This window comes from Notamacropus eugenii, chromosome 2 (assembly GCF_028372415.1).
Source record: "Notamacropus eugenii isolate mMacEug1 chromosome 2, mMacEug1.pri_v2, whole genome shotgun sequence".
Lineage (NCBI taxonomy): Eukaryota > Metazoa > Chordata > Mammalia > Diprotodontia > Macropodidae > Notamacropus > Notamacropus eugenii.
Genome location: NC_092873.1, coordinates 339,905,464 through 339,926,447, shown reverse-complemented (window position 1 = coordinate 339,926,447; position 20,984 = coordinate 339,905,464). Strand labels below are relative to the sequence as shown.

Genomic DNA, 20,984 nt, shown 5'->3' with positions numbered 1-20,984 from the left:
TAGACATTTTTTTAGCCCACTGACTGACTTTTAGGGAAGTAGAGTTTGAGTTCCAATAAAAAACAGGAAAAACATAGGGGTACAGGGGGCAGCAGGGCATTCTAGCTGAAAGTTTAGGTTTTGGTGGGGGGGAGGTCAGGGAAGAAACAGAGAAGGGACATCCTTAATAAAGGTATAGAGATAAGAGAGCACATGTCATGTTTGGGGACGGCAAACAGTTCTAGTAAGAGTGCAGGTTTCTCTAACACATTGGAAAAAGATGAGGAGTATAAAGAAATGGAAAAATATATGAAATAATGTGATATAGAAAGCATACACAAAAGAAAACAATTATTTAAATGGGTGATGCACAAAGAGGAAAGGATTATAGAATCTTAGAGATCATCTAGTTGTATCCTCTCATTTTACACATGGGGAAACCAAGGACCAGAGAAGAATAGTGATTTTCCCAAAGTCACATGGTATGTAGCAAAATTCAGATAGCCACCCTAGCCTTACAACTACAAATTCAGTGCTCTATCCACTACACCTTATATAAGGGGTTAATGGACAGAAAAGATGGAAACGACTGATAAGTTAGAGGTTTTTAAAAGTTAACTTCAAAGTTAGTTGTAATGTGGGGGTGCGTTGGAGCCAGCTTGTCCCAGTCCTGGAGAGCCGGTTGTTAAATTTTCAGTGTGAGCATTTATGCCTCAGAACCTGGCACTGTTTCGTTGATTGCTTAGACTTCAGAAAGTAATTCTGTAGAGAAAAATATTAATAATGCCGGTGAAACTTACAAGTGTATTGTCTGTACGCTCTTTTTGCTTTTTTGGAGGTCAGTTATTAAATATTTATGAGCACACCACTGGTTGTGAGTGTGTTTAATTGGTTTTGTTATTGTTTTAAATTCAGAGTAAATTCCTTGACAGAAGGGGAGGGAGTGCTAAAAGAATAGAAGGGGGAGAGAGACAGACAGACAGACAGAGAAAGACAGAGACAGAGACAGACAGAGACAGAGACAGAGAGACAGAGACAGAGACAGAGAACAGAATAGAAAGTTCATTGGGAGGCTACAGAGATTAAAGAAGGAAAGGTAGGCTGAAACCAGATCATGTTAGGCTAAGGAGTTTGCATCATATTTAACTGATAGACAATTAAGAGTCAATAAAGACTGACAAAGGATTTTTGGGGGGGGAAAATGTCCCTGCAATTGTCTCTGAAAAACTACCTTCTTTATGGGTGATGTCAAGGGGCATTTCAATGTCCTGTTTACCAGGCTGGCTAGGGAGAGAGAGAGAGAGGATAGCTGGCCAACCTTTGGGGAAAATACAGCTCCTTCCCCTTCATCCCATTACTAGTGATGAAAGTTAGGTTGACTCAGTATCCCATTGTTCATAGCCCTGCTTATCAATTAGTATTGGGGAAAGCTCTAGTGGGGAAGGAGACACCAAATCTGCAGCTTTTTGTATTACCTGCTCTTTGTCACCTACAAATTGCTTGGGGAGGAGCTGAGATGCAAGGGTCCAATCTCTTTTGCTGAGGTGAACCTGTCTGGATTGTCTTTTAAAAAAATAAATAATAACAAAAACATTTTTTAAAAAGTTAAAAGTTGTCCCCCCCTTGAAGCCAAGACTGATTTGCTTGTCAATGTGTAGCTACCTTGATGTATTTATGATAAACTTTTAATTCTCTCCGTTCTGAGTTTTGCCTTGTTAATCAAAGTGAAAATCCCAAATGAAAATTTTTCCTTTCAACACTAAGAATTACATCATCTAAGAGCTGATCAGGAACCTTAGGGATGAATGAGTTCAACGCCCTCATTTTACAGGTAATTCAATTCAACTCAATAAACATTCATCACTTACCATGTGCCCAGCACTGTGCCAAGCACTGGGAATATACAAAGAGGCAAAAGACAGTCCCTGTTCTCAAAGAACTTACAATCTAATGGTAAAAACATGGAGATACCAACAGGTAGGTTGACTTGAGCAAGGTCACATAGGTAGGTAAGCAGAAGAGCCAAAATTTGAAACCCAGACTTCTAACTGCAAATCTCTCTCCCCTCAACTAAACCACAAGAAGACCCACATCAGATTGATATTCTTTAAGTCTTCCAGGAGCTCGTGATTTTATAAGCTTCCCCAGGTGTTTTGTCCAGCCTTTAACATCAAGGGGGAAGCTCTGCTTTACAAGCGACCTGTTGCACTCTCTACCTGGACCCCCTCCCTATCCTTTTTTTCCCCTCTTACCTGTCCATCAGTGGAGGCTGAGAAGCATTCTGTGCCTGTTTTAGACTGCAGCCAGAGGGCACCAAACACAGGATCCCTGTGGCTGAACTCAATGGTGGACAGCTCCGCCACCAGGCTGCCCTTCCTAGTATCCCAGCAGGCTGGAGGCAGGGTGGGGAGGAGAGAAGAGAGAACAGAGAAAGAGGTTAGGGAGGAGATGGATCTGGAGAGTAGAATTAGAGCGGGGCACAGGTCAGAAACCTGTAAGTGTTTCACTTCACAGTCTCCAAAAAAGACTGGATATGTGTAGGGAGGGTGGGGGTGGATTCTACTTTTTTCTGCATTAATTTTCATAAATTATGAAGAGGTCCCACTGCCATACTGGACAGAGAGCTGGCCTTTGAATTAGAAAGATGTAAATCTTGCTTTCTTGCCCCTTGAAATTTGTGTGACCCTGGGGCAAATCATTTAATCACTCCAAGCCCCAAGCAACTCTCAAGTGACAAGTTCCAAATGTGTTGTTATCTGTATTGTTGGAGGTAGCTTCCACTTTGGGAGTTCCCCCACACCATTGAAATTACAGGTTTGAAAAAAGGGGAAGGGACTTACTTGAACAAAAATATTGGTAGCAGCTCTTTTTGTAGTGGGAAAGAACTAGAAGATGAGGGGATATCCACCAATTGGGGAATGGCTAGACAAGTTATGGTATAAGAATGGAATGGAATACTATTGTGCTTTAAAGAATGATGAGGAGGATGCTCTCAGAAAAAAACCTAGAAAGACTCAGATGAACTGATGCAAAATGAAGTGAGCAGAACCAGGAGGACTTTGTACATAGTAACAACAACACTGTATGATGATGACTTAGCTATTCTCAGCAAAACAATTATCTAAAACAATTCCAAAGGACTCATGATGAAAAATACTATCCAGAAAAAGAACTGGAAGTGTCTGAATGCAGATCAAAGCATACTATTTTTGCTTTATTTTTTTCATGGGTTTTTTTTTTGGTCTATTTGTTCTTTCACAACATAATTAATGTGGAAATATGTTTTATGTGATTGAACACATATGATCTATATAAAATTGCTCACCATCTTAGAGGGGGGAGGTAACGGAGAGACGGAGGAAATTTGGAACTCAAACTTTTTTTAAAATGAATGTTAAAATTTGTCTTTACATGTAATTGGAAAAAAGTAAATAATTTTTTAAAAATTAAAAAAATATATAGGTTTCAAACCCTTCACCCCCACTATCACCATTAAAATGTATATGTGAAGAGACACATAGAGAGAGAGGTTATTCATGAAAAAAGATCTCTGGTCTAACCCTTACCTAAAGCATGGATCCCACCCTACATACCCAATAAGTGATTATCCAGTCCTTATTTAATTGATAACCTTCTGTGTCAAGGAATATATTACTTATCAAAAGAGTATATTCAATTTGTAAGCAGCTTAGAATCATAGCTTGAGAGATGGAAGGGACCATAAAAGTCACTAAGTCCAACCTCCTTATTTTATAGATGAGGAAACTGAAGTTCAGTAATAAATGGTGGAATCAGGATCTGGACTCAGTGGGTAGTTAGGTGGTGCGGTGGATAGAATGCAGGACCTGGAAGTCAAGAAGACTCATCTTCCTGAGTCCAAATCTGGTCTCAGACACTAACTGAATTCTTCCAGTCCTATATAGTTATGACTTTTTCATAGGGAGATGAGGCTTGCCCAGCACAAATCTCCAGCTCCAGCAAGTCCTGCTTTGATATAGGTTATATATGTGCAATCATGTAAAACATATTTCCAAGTGACTGGGAAAGTAATTTAACCCTGTTTGCCTCCCTTTCCTCATTGTAAAATGATCTAGAGAAGGAAATGGCAAACCACTCTAGTAACTTTGTCAAGAAAACCCCAAATGGGGTCATAAAGAGTCAGACTTGGCTGAACACGTTTTTGACTCCAAATCTAAAACTCTTTACACTTTACTATTCTGCCTCTCAAAAGTTCTTGAGGTCAGTGTGCCAAATTCTGCCTTCCTATAATGTTCAATCCTTGGTCCTGGTTCTGAGAGAAATTATTATTTTCTATTATCTTGATATATTAAATTCGGATTAAGGCTTTTTCCCCTACATTTCCTCATTCAGGGACCAGCCCCTGGAGGGTGGCCAATCTGTCTCTGAAGGACACTGCTGATAAATGAGATTGCCCTCTTCCCAATATGCTCAGGCAATCTTGGGCAGGCCTCCATCCAATTAGAAGTCATTACAAACAGAATCTAATCCAGGTGAATTTTCTCTCTTAGGAAATAAGCCCCTGTCTTTGGAACCCTCCATTAGAATTCAGTGTGACCCAACTTATGAAGGAGAAAACCAACCAGAGTGATCTGGAGAGAGATGAATTCCTTTGTCCAGATTGCTTAGAGACAGCTGAGTATCAGGATCAAGTTAGTTCTCCGAAGGAAGAGCTAAAGCCTACCTCCTCATTAATATGCTCACCACCTCATTAACTGTTCACCAATCAAGATTGATTTTCACCTATCAGGGGCATCTCTTTTTCCAAAGGAATTTAAGTATTCAGTGATCTCCATGGTTGTTTCTTTGGTTACTAAGACAGATCACTGATCATCAATTTATTATTTGCTAGCCTAACTAATAAACTGTCTCTGGGACTTTTCATTCTTTTCATACCTTTGACCTCAAGGAGAACAAATTTAGTTTTCTTTTTTATATGTAACAGGATTGTGGGGCAGACTCTTGTTTTTAGTCCTGGTGGGTTATGTAGAGTATGTATAATTATTTTTTGCTTGCATCTAATGTCATATGAAGTTTGTTTTGTTTTGTTTTGCCCCAAGGAAGGGCACCTACTTCCAGCCATGCCCAGGGTCTTGCATTCTGTCATGATGAAGAGGCCCCTCACTGGTGAACTAGAGGAACTAATGACTCAGAGACTCTTGTAAAAAGATAATGTGGTTCCAGGCTGGAGTCTTAGCTTTTTCTCACTAAATAATAAAGTGCGACTCCAGAAAGATGTGAGGAAGAACAAGATGCTTCTCTATCCTGATGGTGTGGTGATCTTTCCTAGTGGTAGCTAGGACCACAGGATGACTTATCCAAGTCCCTGGCTATCTTTACTCTCTGTACTTTTGCTTTCCTGATCTTAAGAGAACAAATACTCTGAGATGCAAGGTTTTCCAGGGGATCTTGTAGTTTTCCAAAGGTCTGTGGCTGCTGCAGCATCAGAACAGTAATAGCAGAAGTATCTCCTGGTATGGCGGCTGTGCTATCCACTGGAACAGCAGGGGCTGATGGCAGGGGAAGTTTCTGCATCAGAGAGTTGGTTCACTGCCAAAAGAGGGGCCAAGCAAAGTTGCCAGGAACAAGTGAATGGTGAGAATGTCCAATGAAATATGAAATGGCTAACTGGAAGTATTGCACAACTACTTTATGTTCTGATAAGGCTTAAACCATTAGCCTCCCAACGGATTGTAACCATAGTTCTAAGTTCAGTTGCTGAATGCTCTTCTAATGGTTCTATTAATGCCCTCTATGATTTTTTTATGCTTAACAATTCTCTCTGTGCAAGAGTAAACTACCCTTCTCATTCCCTATCAATAGTATACATTGAATGCCTCTTTTCCTATATTCCCCATACACTCCAGACAAAGAGTAACATCGTCCTTGAGATGCCAAGGTTGGGGTTTAAAGAGCTAAGAACGAAAATAAAGGGAGCCCAATTCCCCTAACTGGAGGTCAGACTTCCCCTAGCAATGGACTGGTCTACATCTAAATGTCCAAGCATAGGTACTGAGAGGAATGGAGATCCTAGCACCACCCCCACCCTCCACTCAGAGCTTCAGGGTACCTATGCTGGATGTAAAATAGAGATGGCTACTGTACATCCCTGCAAAATTTCTTCTCCTAGCTAAGCATTCCAGTTCCCCCAACATCTTTGGACACGTTCCATCTTGTCCATGTTCTTTCCTATAACAAAGGATCCAGAACTGGTCATAATATTCCAGATGATATTAGACTCGGGCAGGGTACAAGTTGACTCTCAAAGACACCATGCTTTTGTCAATGTTGCCTATAGCAAATTAGCATTTTTTTCTCCTGTCATGTTGCTAATATTGAGCTGGCATTTTACGGAGTCTCCCAGATCCTTTCTACATGAATTCACATTAAGACACGTCTGTTCCATTCAGTGCTTTTGAAGTTGACTTTTCTTTGTTTAAACCAAGCATCCTAGTTTTGTTCCAGCTTCTTGAGATATTTTGACCCTAATTCTGGCATACTAGCTATCCCTCCAAGTTTTCTGAAGTCTTTAAATGTGATAAGTATGCCAGCTACTCAGAGATTTACTACCTGTGTGACCCTGGCCAAGTCACTTAACCTTGTTTGCCTCAGTTTCCTCATCTGTAAAAGGAGCCGGAGAAAGAAATGGCAAATTGCTCCAATATCTTTGCCAAGAAAACCCCAAATGGGGTCACAGAGTTGGATGCAACTGAAAAAAACGACTGAATCTGACAGTTACATGTCTAAATTAGGAGGACTTTGAGTCAGGAAGGCTCAGTTCAAATCCTGTACTAGCTACGTGACCCTGGGCAAGTCTATGTTCAGTCGGTTTCCTAATCTGTAAAATCAGGATAATAAAAAACCTATCTTGCAGGGATGTTGTGAGGATCAAATAAGATAACATAAATAGGAAGCGCTTTGCAAACCTTAAAGTACTGTATGCATTAGCTTATTTAAGTCACTGATAGGAGATTGGTTAGGATGGATCCAGGAACAAGAATCCACAGAGATAATGCACTAGAGAATTATGGTGGATTCCCACCCCCACCCCCACTTTGGCTGGAATTGGATATTCAAGGAAGGTGAGGGATTTCATGCTCCTAAGTAAGGAGTCAGGACTTGGGTTTCAAATCTGGCTCCGCTACCTACTGAGTGACCCTGGCAAATTCACAATCATCTCTTGGTCTCAACTTTCTCTTTGTAAAATTAGGGAGCTGGATTAAATGACCTTTACAAGCAGTGTCCATCTGTAAATTTGTGATCTTGGTTCTGGCTCTTTTAATAAGCTGTATGACCTTGGTGAATTAACTAACCTCTCCAAGTCTCACTTTCCTCCTCTTTAAAATGAGGGGGATTTGTACAAGATATTTATTGTCCTTTCTAGATCTAACATATAATTGTTCTGTTTCTTCTTCTTTCCCTCTTCAGAGCAGGACTGTCTTCAGAACAATCCAAAGGGATTAATTCTTTACGTTCCTCTATGAAAGTCTCTGGAGAAGCAGGCTCCGTGATTTCTTTTGGTAAGATTTAGTGTCTCAGAACCCTGGCAGGAAATTCTCCTAAATGGATAATAATAGCCTATAACTGGGGCCCTGGAGTCAGGAGGACCTGAGTTCAAATCTGACCTCAGACATTTGACATTTAGTAGCAAAATGATCCTGGGCAAGTCACTTAACCCCAATTGCCTTAAAAAAAAACAATAATCATAATAACCTATGGTTATACAAAATTTGCCTTTTCCTCCCTTGGGCACATTGCCAGCTGATGTTGTTGTTGCTGTCTGTCCTTTGAAGAGGACCAATGACATCATGGAATGGTCTTTATTTAATGAGAGAATTGGATTTAAGAGAGGCAGAGTTGCACAAAGTCAACCTCACTCTCTTCCAGACTCATCTAAGTCCAGTGGCCGACAAAAATCAGTAGTGGATGACCTTGGCTTCTTCAAAGTCTGACCAACCTCTGAGTGAGTGCTCCTCTAACTTAAGGTCTTAGAGAATTAAGTAATTAAAAGACTTCTTCAGGCTACACAGTTAGTGTCAGAAGTGGGATAAGAACTCAGCTCTTTCCTGACTCAAAATTCAGCCATCTCATCTATGACACGGATATTATTACCTTTTTTTTTTTTTTTTTTAAGTTAGATAGACAAGGATACAGAGAGATTAATTGATTTGTCTACAATTACAAAGCTTATGTAGGAGAGGTCATATTAAAGTCATATAGCACCCCCTTCTGGGACAATCCTTCAATTCACACTGGAATTCTCAAGTCAGATCCCCAGAGTGTAGCTGTTATCCAGCATTCTAAAAGGATGGGTACTTTTAGAATTTCCATCAGTAAGCTTCTTTTTAACAGTCAGCCAGTAGACACAATTAGATCTAAGCAAAAGCATTTACTAATATAGCATAATAAAAATATTAGTTACAAAATATCTTCCTCCCATAATTCTGTAACACAATCTCCTACAAATGTATATACTGTCCTACAAAAACACATTAACATCCACAGGAAGAAAAGACTCAGACTTCAAGTATGTATGTATGGCAAAGCCCATTCACAACCCGTGGAACTCCAAATCCTCAGTGTCTTGACACTAAATTTGACATTTGACACCTACTTGGGTGCTCTGCTGTGACATTAGTGTTCTCTTTCCCTGGATCATATTTAGAGTTAAAAAGGAACTTTAGAGACCATTGAGTTCAATTATCTGTGACACTCGAAGAATTTCAGTGACTTATTAAGAACAACTAACATATTGCTTACTATGTGATATTACACTACAACAGCTACTATCTCATTTAGTCCTCACAGCAATCCTGGGAGGTAGGTGCTATTATTATTCCTATTTTACAGATGAGGGAACACAGGCAATGACTCCAGGACAGATCTATCCACTATGTCATGTAGCTGGTGGTGACTTGTTAGTAACTGAACCTAGGTCTTGGTGACTCCACTTGGTGACTCATCTATCCATTACACCATGCTACCTTTCAGAATGAGCAAATAACCTTAGCCCACGAGCACTGGAAACTTCCCAGTTATGATCCCTTAGAGCCTCAATTATGAGACTTGCAACCTCAAAGAATGGAAAACATGGTCTTGTGGATAACTTTGTCTGTCTCTAAGCCAAATCCCCAAAGTTATGATGATCATCCAGTACGATTCCCAAATCTTCATCTATTCAGACTAGGCCATAATCACCAAACAGCTCTGGGGTTCAAGGTTCTCCAGTTTTTTATACTCTGAAGTTCTTTTGTAGGTCTATGCAAATGAGAAGTTAGAGGAAATGTAGCAAGTTGATCTAAATCCTGGGGCAAATTTGCTGTTAAAGTTGGTTTCCAAATTGCTTTTTTCAGTCTTTTCATGTGTAAATGAGCTACTCAAAGCCTCCAAGCTTTTCTCTGTGCAAATGAGCCTACTTCAAGTTTTATGTCCCTTATAAGGTGTATATAAAGATCCAAGTTGGAAACAGGATCTCTCGTTATTCAGTCTTTCACTTGTGGACGTTTTGTCTGTGGGGTTTTCTTGGCAAGGATACTGGAGTGGTTTTTGCCATTTCCTCCTCCAGTGGATTAAGGCAAGCAGGGTCGAATGACTTGCCCAAAGTCACACAACCAGGAAGTATCTGAGGCCGCATTTGAATTCAGAAGATGAGTCTTGCTGATTTCAGGGCCAGCACTCTATCCATTGAGCCATCTAGCTGCCTCTGCCTCTTTTGTGGTTTACTTTATTGTTCTTTTTTTTTTTTTTTTTTTTTAATTTATTTATTTATTTATTTATTTCACTTTTAACATTCATTTTTACAGAATTTTTGGGCTCCAAATTTTCTCCCCCCTTGTCCCTTCCCCCACCCCAAAACACCAAGCATTCTAATTGCCCCCATCTCCACTCCTCTCTCTTCTCCATCATTCCTCTCTGCCCTTGTCTCCATCCTCTCCTCTGTCCTGTTGGGCCAAATAACTTTCTATACCCCTTTACCTGTATTTCTATTTCCTAGCAGCAAGAACAGTACTTGACAGTTATTCCTAAAACTTTGAGTTGCAACTTCTTTTCCTCCCTCCCTCCCCTCCCCCTCCCTTTGGAAGGCAAGCAATTCAATATCGGCCAAATCTGTGTAGTTTTGCAAATGACTTCCATAATAGTCGTGTTATATAAGACTAACTATATTTCCCTCCATCCTATCCTGCTTCCAATTACTTCTATTCTCTCTTTTGATCCTGTCCCTCCCTGTGAGTGTTGACCTCAAATTGTACCCTCCTCCCCATGCCCTCCCTTCCATCGTCCCCCCCACCCTGTTCATCCCCTTGTCCCCCACCTTCCTGTACTGTAAGATAGGTTTTCATACCAAAATGAGTGTGCATTTTATTCCTTCCTTTAGTGGAATGTGATGAGAGTAAACTTCATGTTTTTCTCTCACCTCCCCTCTTTTTCCCCAAACTAAAAAAAAATCTTTTGCTTGCCTCTTTTATGAGAGATAATTTGCCCCATTCCATTTCTCCCTTTCTCCTCCCATATATTTCTCTCTCACTGCTTGATTTCATTTTTTTTTTTAAGATACGATCCCATCCTATTCAATTCACTCTGCGCACTCTGTCTCTATGAGTGTGTGCGTGTGCATGTGTGTGTGTGTAATCCCACCAAGTACCCAGATACTGAATAGTTTCAAGAGTTACTAATATTGTCTTTCCATGTAGGGATGTAAACAGTTCAACTTTAGTAAGTCCCTTATGACTTCTCTTTGCTGTTTACCTTTTCATGCTTCTCTTCATTCTTGTGTTTGAAAGTCAAATTTTCTTTTCAGCTCTGGTCTTTTCATCAAGAATGCTTGAAAGTCCTCTATTTCATTGAAAGACCAATTTTTCCCCTGAAGTATTATACTCAGTTTTGCTGGGTAGGTGATTCTTGGTTTTAGTCCTAATTCCTTTGACTTCTGGAATATCCTATTCCATGCCCTTCGATCCCTTAATGTAGAAGCTGCCAGATCTTGTGTTATCCTGATTGTATTTCCACAGTACTTGAATTGTTTCTTTCTAGCTGCTTATAATATTTTCTCCTGGGAATTCTGGAATTTGGCCACAATATTCCTAGGAGTTTCTCTTTTTGGATCTTTTTCAGGTGGTAATCGGTGGATTCTTTCAATATTTATTTTGCCTTCTGGTTCTAGAATATCAGGGCAGTTTTCCTTGATAATTTCATGAAAGATGATGTCTAGGCTCTTTTTTTGATCATGGCTTTCAGGTAGGCCCATAATTTTTAAATTGTCTCTCCTGGATCTATTCTCCAGGTCAGTTGTTTTTCCAATGAGATATTTTACATTATCTTCCATTTTTTCATTCTTTTGGTTTTGTTTTGTGATTTCTTGGTTTCTCATAAAGTCATTAGCCTCCATCTGTTCCATTCTAATTTTGAAAGAACTATTTCCTTCAGTGAGCTTTTGAATCTCCTTTTCCATTTGGCTAATTCTGCTTTTGAAAGCATTCTTCTCCTCATTGGCTTCTTGAACCTCCTTTGCCAATTGAGTTAGCCTATTTTTCAGGGTGTTATTTTCTTCTGCATTTTTTTGGGTCTCCTTTAGCAGGGTGCTGATTTGTTGTTCATACTTTGCTTGCAAGTCTTTTATTGCTCTTCCCAGTTTTTCCTCCACCTCTCTAACATGATTTTGAAAATTTTTGGGGGCTCTTTATGACCTTTTCCCAGAACTGATCCCATTGAGTGGGCTGGGATGTAGAAGCACTGACTTCCGTGTCTTCCCCTGATGGTGAGTACCGCTCTTCCTCATCAGAAGGGAAGGGAGGAGAAACCTGCTCACCAAGAAAGTAACCCTCTATAGTCTTGGTTTTTTTCCCTTTTCTGGGCATTTTCCCAGCCAGTGACTTGAGCTCTGAATATTCTCCTCACACCCACCTCGCCTCCGGATCCTCCCAGCCAGCGCTTGGGGTCTGAGACTCAAATGCTGCTTCCCAGCCTCAGTGCTTTGGGCGGGGGCAGGGCTGCTATTCAGTGTGAGATTATGTTCAGGTGCTCAGGTCAGGGCAGGGCCGCCTCTCAGGCTCAGTTCCCTCAGGGGGTTTATGCAGAGACCTTCAACAATGGATCCAGGTTCCTGCCTGCTTGGGGAGCCCCAGTCTGCTCCCGCCTCCGCTGTTGCCTCCCGAGGGGGCCTGAGTATGGGGGCACCCCACTCCCCTCTCGACCCACCAAAGAGACCTTCTCACCGACCCCCATCACCTGTGGGTGGAGGGACCCGCGTGGCCGCTGGAGACCCCGTCCCTGAGGTCCGCTCGGATCTGTTCCTCTCGGTGCCGGGGCCGGTGCAGGGCGGGGTTGGGCTCCGCATCCGTAGCACAACGGACCTTTTGCAAGAGGTTTGCAGGTCCCTCTGGAACAGAAATCTTATCCGCTCCACTATTATGTGGCTTCTCCTGCTCCCGAATTTATTGGCAGCTCTTAACTACAGTTATTTTATGGGCTGTGGGTTTGGAGCTAGTGTATTTGTGTGTTTCTACTCCACCATCTTGGCTCCGCCCCTATTGTTCTTTTTTTGTTGTTTAGTTAATAAGGAAGTTAATAAGGCCTGACTCTTCTGGACTGTTTGGGGTTTTCTTGGCAGAGATACTGGAGTGTTTTGCATTTCCTTCTCCAGCCTATTTTACAGATGAGGAAACTGAGGAAAACAGGGTTAAGTGATTTGCACAGGGTCACACAGCTAGTAAGTGTCTGAGGTCAAATTAGAACTCAGATCTTCTGACTCCAGGCCTAGCACTCTATCCACTTTGCCTCTGCCTCCACCTCTACTAGGTGCAAATCACAACAAGAGTAAAAGCATGCTGCATCTATCTTTTTGTCTCTACCTTACTGCTTAGGATCAGCAAATACATTGACTTATACAGACCTAAACTTCTTTCTGGTCCTATTTTCCACTGCCACTTCTCAGGAACCATTTCACAGTACTCCACATAGTCACTGGGTGATTATCTAGGTTACTCTCCCTTTCAATTTTACCCCAAGGAGAAACATACTTTATCTGTCTTTTATAGTAATAGCAAAGTTTTTTCTCAGGATGTAGAATTGGAAGGGACCACCTAGTCCAACTCCATCATTTCACAGAAAAGGAAATGAAGGTTAGAACGATGAATTATTAGTAGATGGATTGCAGAGCCTGGAGGCCAGGAAGAACTGAGTTCGTATCTGGCTTCAGACACTCAGTAGCTATGCGGCCCTTAGTGACATGAATAGAGTTCTGGGTCTGGAGTCAGGAAGGCTCCTCTTTCTGAGTTCAAATTCCACCTTGGACACATACTAGCTGTGTGACTCTTAACCCTGTTTCCCTCAGTTTCCTCATCTGTAAAATGAGCTGGAAAAGGAAATAACAAACCACTCTGGTATCTTTGGCAAGAAAATCCCAAACGAGGTTGAGAAGAGTTGGACATGACTGAAAAGACAGAACCGTAACAACAACATGAAGGTCACACACGGTCTAAATTGAGTAGCAAGGATTTGAATCCAGGTCATTCTGTACAAATACAACCCTCTCTGCACTCAACTAGGACTCAAAGCAAGGGCCTCCCCTTTTTTCGTCCTCTGGAGAGGCTCAAACACTAGAGTTAATAGGTTGGAATAGTTTCTAAAATAAAAGGAGCTCATTAATAAAATAAGCAAAACAAGACATAAAAATAGATAAATCATAACAAATGGCCCAATCAGTTCCTGAGGTAACAGGCTGGAGGTCGTTATAACCAAGGCCACTTTGGTTCAGCAGACCATGCTGGCTCTTCACTGCACATCCCCATAGGGGAGCTAAGCAGAAGCCTCAGAGGGACCCAGCTTCATCCCCACCCAGTCCAGGGTCTGCCTGGCCTAATTGCATTTTGAAAATGGCAATGAAAAGCTGCCAGAGAGTAATTAAAGAGCAAGCCTTGAGGTATTGAATAAATAATGGCAGAATGACTTCAGTTTAATATTTTAAATCCCAACCAACTATTTGGTAAATGAGATTTATGCAAACTCATTTCCATCACTTAAAGGAGATGGCATGTCTGGATGTAGAAGAGGATGCAAGAACAGCTCAGAAGTCTGTCCTGATGAAGGGAAAGTTACTGGAATTCTCCTCCTCCACTTTCTGAGTTTGCTCAGAATTTGCTGCCTTAAGACTCCTTTGTTAAATATGATCTTGTGGCTATGAGGGGGTGGTAGAGCACCTGGAAGGGCTAAGGTGCCATAGGGATGAGCACACACAGTGCTAGTTCCCGAACCTGAACCCAGAAAGCAGGAGTGTGCCAGAAGCGAAGCGCGTGGTGGGGAAGGGCTCAGAATACACTGCAAGCTCAATTTGAGTTTGCAATGTAATATAGCAATCTGATACATGGCCCTCCCCCCAAAGGAAACAACTAATTTAATCTTGGAAGGCATTAAAGGGAGTCTCATTCCCAGAAATCCGGAGGCGATAGTCCCAGGTTAATTCTCATCTGGACTATGATTTTCAGTTCTGGGCCCCATGCTTAAGTTAGTAGTTAATAAATATTTTTCAAGCTACTATGTGATAAGCACTATGCTAAATACTGAGGATACAAATACAAATTAAAAAAAAAAAAGACAGCTCCTGCCTTCAAACATCTTATAATCTAATGATTTAAGTGTTTTAAGGATGATACTGATAAACTGGAGAATACCCAAAGGAGGGCAACCAGGAGGACCTCAGTTTGTAATATATGGAGGCAGCGAGATGGCACAGTGTACCCACTGAGTACAGAGAGTTGACCCTGGAGTCAGGAGGACCTGAGTTCAAATTTGACCTCAGACACTTGACACTTGCTAGCTGTGTGACCCTGGACAAGTCACCAAACCCTGATTACAGGGAGAGAGAGACAGAGAGACAGAGAGCGAAGCAGTGGGGCTTTGAGAACCAATCTCAAGGTCACCTAGGCCAGTACATATGCTGGCTGCCATGTTCAAACAGTTCTCCATTTCTACCAGGTGGGAAGCAGCATACTCCTCCCTGACTTCTCATTGAAAAGGCAAGGAGAGGCTCACAAGACATGATTCACTTTCAAGACAGGAAGAGAGAGGTCTATAGGGTAGAGACAATCAAGTGCAAGTCTACTGAGTAGGCCATTCCTTCTGGCTTGGTCTTCAATTTTGGCTGATGCAGCTTTGAGACAGAACTACCACAGTTGGGTGGGTGATCAAAGGACAATCCAGCATTTGCTGCTTCGTGCCACAACTCTGAACTCTTCAGCATGGAGCCAAGCATTTCCCTGGAAGCTGCCAAGAACACTTAGTGTGATTCGTGGGATGGCCCCAGGACCAGGCATGCTGCCAGGACACTGGAAAAGGGAGGAAGAGCAAGGCAAGTAGTCACTGAGCAGTTATCTTTCCCTTGATGGTGCTTGCCAGTGGAAGACAGCAGAGGTCAAGAGAGCAGGAGCAGAGACAGGGTGCTGATCGGAGGAGGGTGAAGCATGGACAGACTATGGGAAACCAGCCAGGGGAATTGAGAGCAGATCAGGCCAAAATAGCAGATGTGGGGATGGTGAGATTCCCTCTGAATACAGTCCACAGCGCCCATTCTTATTCCCCCACTTGCCTGGAGTACCATGTTGGAGGGGAAAAAACCCAGCAGCTTCCCTGGACTCATCTGAGCATTTACCTTCAGATGGTTAGGGAAGAAGAGTGTGTGTGGAGAGGAAAACCTAATCCCTCCAGCTGCAACCCTCATGGCCTGTTCCTTTGAATGATTATTTCTGTGACGTTGAAGTGTATGACCACTTACCACTCTAATAAGTGTATTTTGGAGTGGGGGTAATGAGCCAATTAGAGAGAGAAAAATTCCTCAATGTTAGTGTAACAAGGGGTATCCACCACCCAGCCTGTGTTAGTTACAATAGTAATGTCATATAGATATAGATATACACATACATACATATACATATAGATATACACATACATACATACACACAGATACACATATATACATACACATACATATATATACATACACATGTATACACACATACATACATACATATATATAAAATGTCTGAGGCCAGATCTGAACCCAGGAAAATACATATAGCTTTATGTATATATGTGTGTATGTGTATGTATATAATATATGATGATATATAATATATGTATATGTATGTGTATATGTATACATATAATATGAATATATCTATATAGATAGTCTTTTGATCTGGGAAAGAAAAGTTGACCAGGAAACGAGTTTGTAAGCAGAGTAATGTATGTGTGTAGAGACAGTGTATGGGGGTGTATGGGGCGTGATAGTTCCAGTGTCCCTTTAAAGCTATGCCTGGGATTGGGGGACTTCTAGAACTATACAAACAAAACTCTACCCACCCCCAGACCCATGCCCCTTCTAAAGGAACCTTCCTATAGCACACTGCTAAAAGAGTCAGGGTTAAATTTTTTGCTTCCTCTAATATGTGGTGCCCAGCCATGGCTATATTATAATTTAGAACTTTGTCACCAATTCCCTACACCCCACCCCCCACACCAAGAAAGTATTTCACACTATATGCTATTTTTAAAAACAACAGTGAATTTAAATGAATTTTGCTTAGGGAATTTGGGGATACCTTTTTAGTGGGTAGTTAGATGGCACAATGGATAGAACATGGGTTTGGAATCAGGAGGACTTGTCTTCTTGAATTCTAATCTGGCCTCAGACACTTACTAGCTGTGTGACCCTAGCCAAGTCACTTATCCCTGTTTACTTCAGTTTCCCCATATGCAAAATGAGCTGGAGAAGGAAATGGCAAACCACTCCAGTATCTTTGTCAAGAAAACCCCCAAATGGGGTCATGAACAGTCAGACACCACTGAACCACAACAGCTTGAGGTTAGTGGAGACATCTTATGAATCACTGAGCTTATTCATCTGTGTGTCTGCTTACAAGCTATGGGAACTCCCAGCCTCCAGGTTTTCTCTGACACTAATAAACCCAGGCCTAAACTGGGATTTAAGTCTTGACTTGAGGTAGGGGAGGCCCAGGCCCAGGCAAGTGCTAGAGGAGAAATGGGTAGCGGTTGGGTCTCTCCTTACCAATCTGCCCATTGTAGCAGCCTCCAATCAGGACATGAGCATCTTTGGGGTTGTACTCCAAGGTCACCAGGGGAGAAGATGGCTTCAGAGTGAGTTCTGGTTTGTTTGGGTTTTCTATAAAAAAGGGAAAAAAAAATACATACAAATATGAAGGACTGGGGGGGAGAGAAATTCTTAACTTATTTAAATGAATTATTACCTCCAGGATCAAATACAAAATCCTGTTTAGCATGTAAAGCCCTTAATGATTTGGTCCTTTTCTTACTCCTTTTATATAATTGCTACTCTGCAACACTCCACCTCTGGCATCTAGGTGGCACCATAGAGTGCTGGGCCTGGAGTCGGGAGACCTGAATTCAAATCCAATCTCAGACATTCACTAGCTGGATGACCCTGGACAAGTCACTTAACCCTGCTTGCCTCAGTTTCCTCATCTGTCAAATGAGCTGTGTATGAAAATGGCAAACCACTCCAGGATCTCTGCCAAGAAAACCCTAAATGAGGTCACAAAGAGTTGGACATGACTGAAAAACAACTAAACAACAAAACATTCTATTTTCCCTCTCTGCATTTATACTTGAAACTCATTTTCCTCTCTGCTTCCGGTCTGGTTTTCTTCAAGTCCCAGCTAAAATCCTACCGTCTGTAAGAAGCCTTTCCCAGTCCCCCTTAATGCAACTGCCTTCCCTCTTGCTGATTATCTCCAGATCATTCTGTGTATGTCTTATTTGTACATAGTTGTCTGCATGTTGGCTTCCCTCTGTGAGCTGCTTGAATTGGTTTGGGTTTTGTTTTGGTCTCTCTTTGTATCCCCAGTACTTAGCACAATACCTGGTACATAGATGCTTAGTAAATGTTTGTTGATTGACTTTAAATATAAGAAAATGATAACAAAGAGGGAAAAAAATCAGGAAAAACCATTGAATCATCAAAATCCAACAATATATGTAATGTTCCACACCACTAGTTTAAAATTTTACAGCTGATGGAGGCTGAAAGGACCTTTCAAAAATTTTTAATGGGAGTCCCGAATCTGGATATGCCTCTACTTATCAGTAAGAGATGGCAGTCCTTTCATATGTTGAAATTATTGTTGTTCAGCTGGGTCTGGTGGTTCATGACCCCATTTGGGGTTTTCTTGGCAAAGATGCTGGCGTGGTTTGTCTCTAGCTTATTTTACAGATGAGGAAACTAAGACAGAGTTAACAAAGTCACCCAGCTACTAATTGTCTGAGGCTAGATTTGAACTCCTGAAGATGAGTCTTCCTTTCTCTAGGCGCAGGACTCTTAGCCACTGAGCCTGCCCATGATTTAGAATGGACACTTTCCTGTACCTGAATGTGTGTCTCAGCAGTCTCTAAACCTAGTAATACCCTGAAAAGTCTCACTAACTACAATAACATCACCCGCCCAGAAAAGTGACTTTCAAAGAGAATTGTTTTTCTGCAGCTACAGGTCTATTGAGGGACCTTCTATGCCACACCTTTCCTCCCAAAGCCCCTACTCCACTCCCACCAGCCAATCTGCAAGATGCCGCTTGCAAGATGCTCTTTCCATTTCTTACCCAGGTCCCAGATGAATGAGTCATAGCTCATGTTTATATCAGCCCGCTGGAAATCCAGACAGGAATACGCCACAGCTAACTTCCGGTTTGCATCAGGGTGCCAGGACAGGTGGGTTGCTGTACGTTTGATTTCATGTGGATCCCTTTTGGGAAAAATGGAATCACATGAAAGGTTAGGCTCTCGTACAAAATATAAAACTCTTGGAATAAACTATATCACTCTCTTCATCAGGGAGCTCAGGAGGGATGTTAAATGTGCAACCCAGCTTTCATCCAGGCAGGGTCCTTAGCTCTCCTCCTGGCAGCTAGGTGGTACAGCTATGTGGTATGCAGAGTGCCGGACTTAGAGTCAGGAAGACCTGAGTTCAAATCCACCCTTGGACTCTGAGGGTGTGAATGAGAAAATCACTTAACCTTTCTGGCTTCAGTTTCCTCATAAAATGGGAATAACAGTAGCACCTATCTCCCAGGGTTGTTTTGAAGGCCAAATAAGATAATATTTGTAAAGTGCATTGCAAACCTAAAAATGTTATATAAAATATTATTACTGTTGTTTTGTTATCAATAATACTGCTATCCATTTCCACAAAGGTGGGCCAGACTAGTCAGGGGTGGGGAACCTGCAGCCTCAAGGCCTCGTATGGCCTTCTAGGTCCTCAGGTGCCACCTTTTGACTGAATCCAAACTTCACAGAGCAAAAATTTGGATTCAGTCAAAGGGCCACACTTGAGGACCTACAGGGCCACATGTGGCCTCAAGGCTGCAGGTTCCCCCACACCCCTGCCTCAGACCATATCTATCCATGTTACCCAAGAGCATTGATATTTATTTAGACAACCCTTGGGGCACAAAGATATTACAGGAATTAAACAAAATTGGAGACTTTTTATAGGAGTCAGAACATAAGTGACCTGAGCTTCTGCTGGTCATCCCTGCCACCCAGAGAATGGTTTAAGTCTTCATAGAGTTAGTTTTTCCCATCATGATTAGTTAAGCAGTTAGTGAGTCAGTCAACAACCATTTATAAATCACTTCCTATGTGCCAGGCACCAAATCAGTTGGCAAGCAGCCTCATCCAAGGGCCAGAAAACTCCTTTTAAATGAACAGGGAAGCTCATTCCACCCAATTTATTGAGTTGTTTAGAGGGAGTAGTGACTAAGCTCTATAAAGTAGTTGGAAGGTCATTGTAATTAATTTTTTAATTCAGAATTTCCAGAGCACTTTGAATGTCATCCAAGTGCTTTTTATGATCAATTTTAAACTCAGTGCTTTGGCATCTGGATTTAGGAAAGTGCAGACTGGACTATATAGAGGTCTCCTGGCCTTGAAATTTCTGATCCCAGCTGCATTAGAGATCCCAATTACAAGGCATTCCAACCAATTAACTCAAGTTTAACTGATCCAGACTTCTCAAATCTGTAAAACATAAGACTGTGCCAACAATAAAGAGATTGGGAATGAATGTAGAGCTTCATTAAAAACTTCTCTTCCACAAAAATAACGAAACTGTTTATAAGCATAGTTTTAATTTTGGGGGCAGCTAAGGTGGCATAGTGGATAGAGTAGCCAGCCTGGAGTGAAGAAGATGCATCTTCTAGAGTTCAAATCTGGCCTCAGTCATGTATTAGCTGTGTGACCCTGGACAAGTCACTTAACCCTGTTTGCCTCAGTTTCCTCATCAGTAAAATGAGCTGGAGAAGAAAAGGCAAACTACTCCAGCATCTTTGCCAAGAAAACTTCAAATAGGGTTACAAAGAGTGGGACATGTCTGAAAAGATTGAACAACAAATGGTTTCAGTGATCATCTTTATGTAGAGGACTCAGACTATAACCTATAACTTCTTTCCCATTCTCCTGTCTTGAATCCCTACATGCCTATAAGACATCTCCACGTGGATTCCTATAGATACCTTCAACTCATCATGCCCCAAACTGATTTCATTATCTTTCCTCCCTCAACCTCCCCCTACTTCCTAACTTTCCCTACTACTGTTACTACCTTACCAGGTACCCAGGCTCACACCTCAAAATATTTCTTACCTGTGCCCCTGCCTCTCCTCTGATACTGCACCATCATGGTTGCAGGCCCTTATCACCTCATGCTGATTATTGCCGATATCTTCTGGGTGGTCTCCCTCCTTCTCTAGACTATCTCTACTCAGCTGTTAAACTATTCTGGACATTTTCACTGGCGATTCTCTATGCCTGGAACGTTCTCCATCCTCATCTGCATGTGCTGGCTTCAGGTTTCAGCTAAAGTCCCATCTTCCCCAGGAAGCCTTTCCCAGTTCTCCATACTCTTAGCACCTTTCCTCTGAAATCTCTCCCAATGGTCATGTATAGATCTTATATGGACATAGCAG

The 20,984-nt window shown here is 41.7% G+C and overlaps 1 protein-coding gene across 2 annotated transcripts in view; it reads right to left on the bottom strand.

Moving 5' to 3' along the window:
* DNAI2 (dynein axonemal intermediate chain 2) overlaps nt 1-20,984 on the bottom strand; it is a 69,886-nt gene that overhangs the window by 33,089 nt on the left and 15,813 nt on the right. For both annotated transcript variants that reach the window (XR_011975075.1, XM_072645581.1), the window contains exons 5-7: nt 18,621-18,763; nt 17,057-17,170; nt 2,232-2,371 (exon numbers count right to left, since the gene is read on the bottom strand). Coding sequence is in view for 1 of the 2 variants with exons in the window: in XM_072645581.1 (XP_072501682.1) it covers nt 2,232-2,371; nt 17,057-17,170; nt 18,621-18,763 (397 nt within the window). In the remaining variant the exon portion in view is untranslated. The remainder of the gene's footprint in view (nt 1-2,231; nt 2,372-17,056; nt 17,171-18,620; nt 18,764-20,984) is intronic.